This window comes from Gloeophyllum trabeum (assembly GCF_000344685.1).
Source record: "Gloeophyllum trabeum ATCC 11539 unplaced genomic scaffold GLOTRscaffold_00427, whole genome shotgun sequence".
Classification (NCBI taxonomy): Eukaryota; Fungi; Basidiomycota; class Agaricomycetes; order Gloeophyllales; family Gloeophyllaceae; genus Gloeophyllum; species Gloeophyllum trabeum.
The window spans coordinates 1-2,041 of NW_006920835.1; the positions used below are offsets into that span (position 1 = coordinate 1).

The 2,041-nt window shown below is 58.6% G+C and overlaps 1 protein-coding gene across 1 annotated transcript; it reads right to left on the reverse strand.

Annotated features, from left to right (window-relative positions):
* Positions 1 to 61: 61 nt before the first annotated feature.
* Positions 62 to 1,586, reverse strand: GLOTRDRAFT_67209 (uncharacterized protein; the record flags this gene model as incomplete). Its single annotated transcript, XM_007873648.1, has 7 exons — positions 1,525 to 1,586; positions 1,122 to 1,465; positions 1,009 to 1,073; positions 878 to 958; positions 649 to 815; positions 485 to 598; positions 62 to 426 (listed from the first exon to the last, which is right to left on the reverse strand). Coding segments are annotated over exons 2-7 (852 nt in total), but the record flags the coding sequence as incomplete, so codon positions are not given.
* Positions 1,587 to 2,041: the final 455 nt, after the last annotated feature.

Here is a 2,041-nt window from a genome sequence, read left to right on the forward strand (position 1 = left end):
TCAAATGCGTGCGCGTCAGCACGCTGTAGTCTTGCCTGAAAGCAGGCGAGAAAGGAACCAACCTAAACAAGTCGATGTTCCGCAGGATGATCGTGTCCTGCCTGAAATATGTATTCATAAGATCGTGCTGGGTAACAAACGCAGATCTATGACGTCTCGTAACGGCCGTAGCGGGGGTGAGCGCAGCGCTCACTTCCGCTTTCTTCATCATCTGCTCTTGCTTCGCGGTGCCCTCGAACTCCGTCTCGGTCTCCGTCTGAAGCTCCTCGGTCTCGGTGGCTGTCTCACCTTCCGTGGCGCTCGGGGTGGTCAGGTCGGCGAGGGAGGAAACGGACTGGGAGCGCGAGCTCGAGTCGGAGGCGGGCGTGCGCCTGAGGGGGGTGCGTTGCGCGATGGGCTTCCTCTGTCCGTATGTCCGCTCGATGTCTGCGAAACAAATACGAACGGTCTAGCGATTGGGTTTGAAGGGTGTTTCGGGACTTACGCGGGTTCTCGAAGCCGACCAAGAATCCGAATTGCGCGGCGTGCGCAGCGAGGCTCACGAACAGCACTGGGTAGCTGCCCACGATGAGGGACAACCCGTAATACCCGGCGTATCCTTTACCAACACGTCAGCACAGCGCCTGCACCCATCCCTCCGACACTTACCGACAGAATACATCGGGTGCGGCGCGAGCTCGAAGACGCCGTCGAACACGAGATTCCCGCGCTGGAAGAAGCAGTCGCCCCAGTACCAACCGTAGTCCTTGACGACCCCGTGAGCCTCGGTCTTCACCCACAGGTTGAAGCCGATCATCGCTATTCCCCCGATCCACCTAGGCAACATGAGCACGAGTATATCGAAGGAGCGGTAAGATAGGCGGGTGAGGGGGATTACCTCATTATGTGCACTGGGATGGAGAGGCCGTTGGGGACGCGGAAGCACGAGAATGCGAACATGCAGTACGCGAGGAAGTCGCTATAGGGGAGTGAGTGTGAATGGTGGGGCAGGTTGCGAGGAATGCGTACTTGAGAAGTATGATATCTACTACTTGGCGGAAGAGCAGCCATGTATTGTACTCTAGGGGTAAAGCCTGTAAATGATTAATCAAGTCCGTGTCACTGTATTGCGATGAACAAACATCAAACGAATAATCCTGCCCCATCTTCCCTTGCAGCTGCTTCCGTATCCAGTCCCTCATCTTGGGGTTGCGCTTTTCGTCCAGCCACCCGAGGCGCTGGACCTCCTTGACGATCCACCTGCGCTTGCTCTGCCGCGTCAGGACCCAGCCGAGCCCCGCGTCGTACGCGAGCCGCCAGAACGCAAAGTACACGAGAAAAAACGGCTTCCGCAGGTAAGAGGGCAGCAGGAAGAAGAGGAGCAGCTGCGCGCCGAGCAGGGCGAGGTTGAGCAGGTCAAAGTGCGACTTTGGGTAGGCGGGGTGGAAAAGGGTGAGGACGTCGTGCGTTGTGGGGACGCAAAAAACTGGTGCGCCCGATATTTCAGTGATTGCTCTTGGGCTTCGAGGACGATATACGACGCACCTTCGCCGCTCGGAGTCTTCCCCCACACCACCTCCTCGCGGGGCCGTACCCTCTTCTCGTCGCCGGAAAGTGGTTGTTCCTGTTTCTCCCTGGACAACCGCCGCTGGCGCAGCTCGCTCTGCGCTGGCGTCGCCATGCACGACGAAGAAGACGTAAGGAACTTGCGGCCTCGTCGACTTGAGCAGCCACCCTTTAACCTTTGGCTTTCACGTGGCGGCGGGCACTGACAAACATGCCCAAACACGCCTACAAAACTTCAAATTCGCGACATCTTGCGTCTTTGACACGTCCGTCTCCGTCGTCGCGCGCGTCTTCAGACCTCGAGGTTGTCGGGGGGATGAAGACAAAGACGCGTGCTGTGTCCGCGCTCTGCTGATCGCGTGATGTCATGCATCTGCGCGGGTTTCTCCGCGAACTCGGGTTGATCTATTCCCGGACGCGCTCTCCGCTCGCTCTGAGTAGATTCTGCTTGTCCGCGCGCCCAGACTGACCACCCGCCTGCGCCTGTCATCGGCCC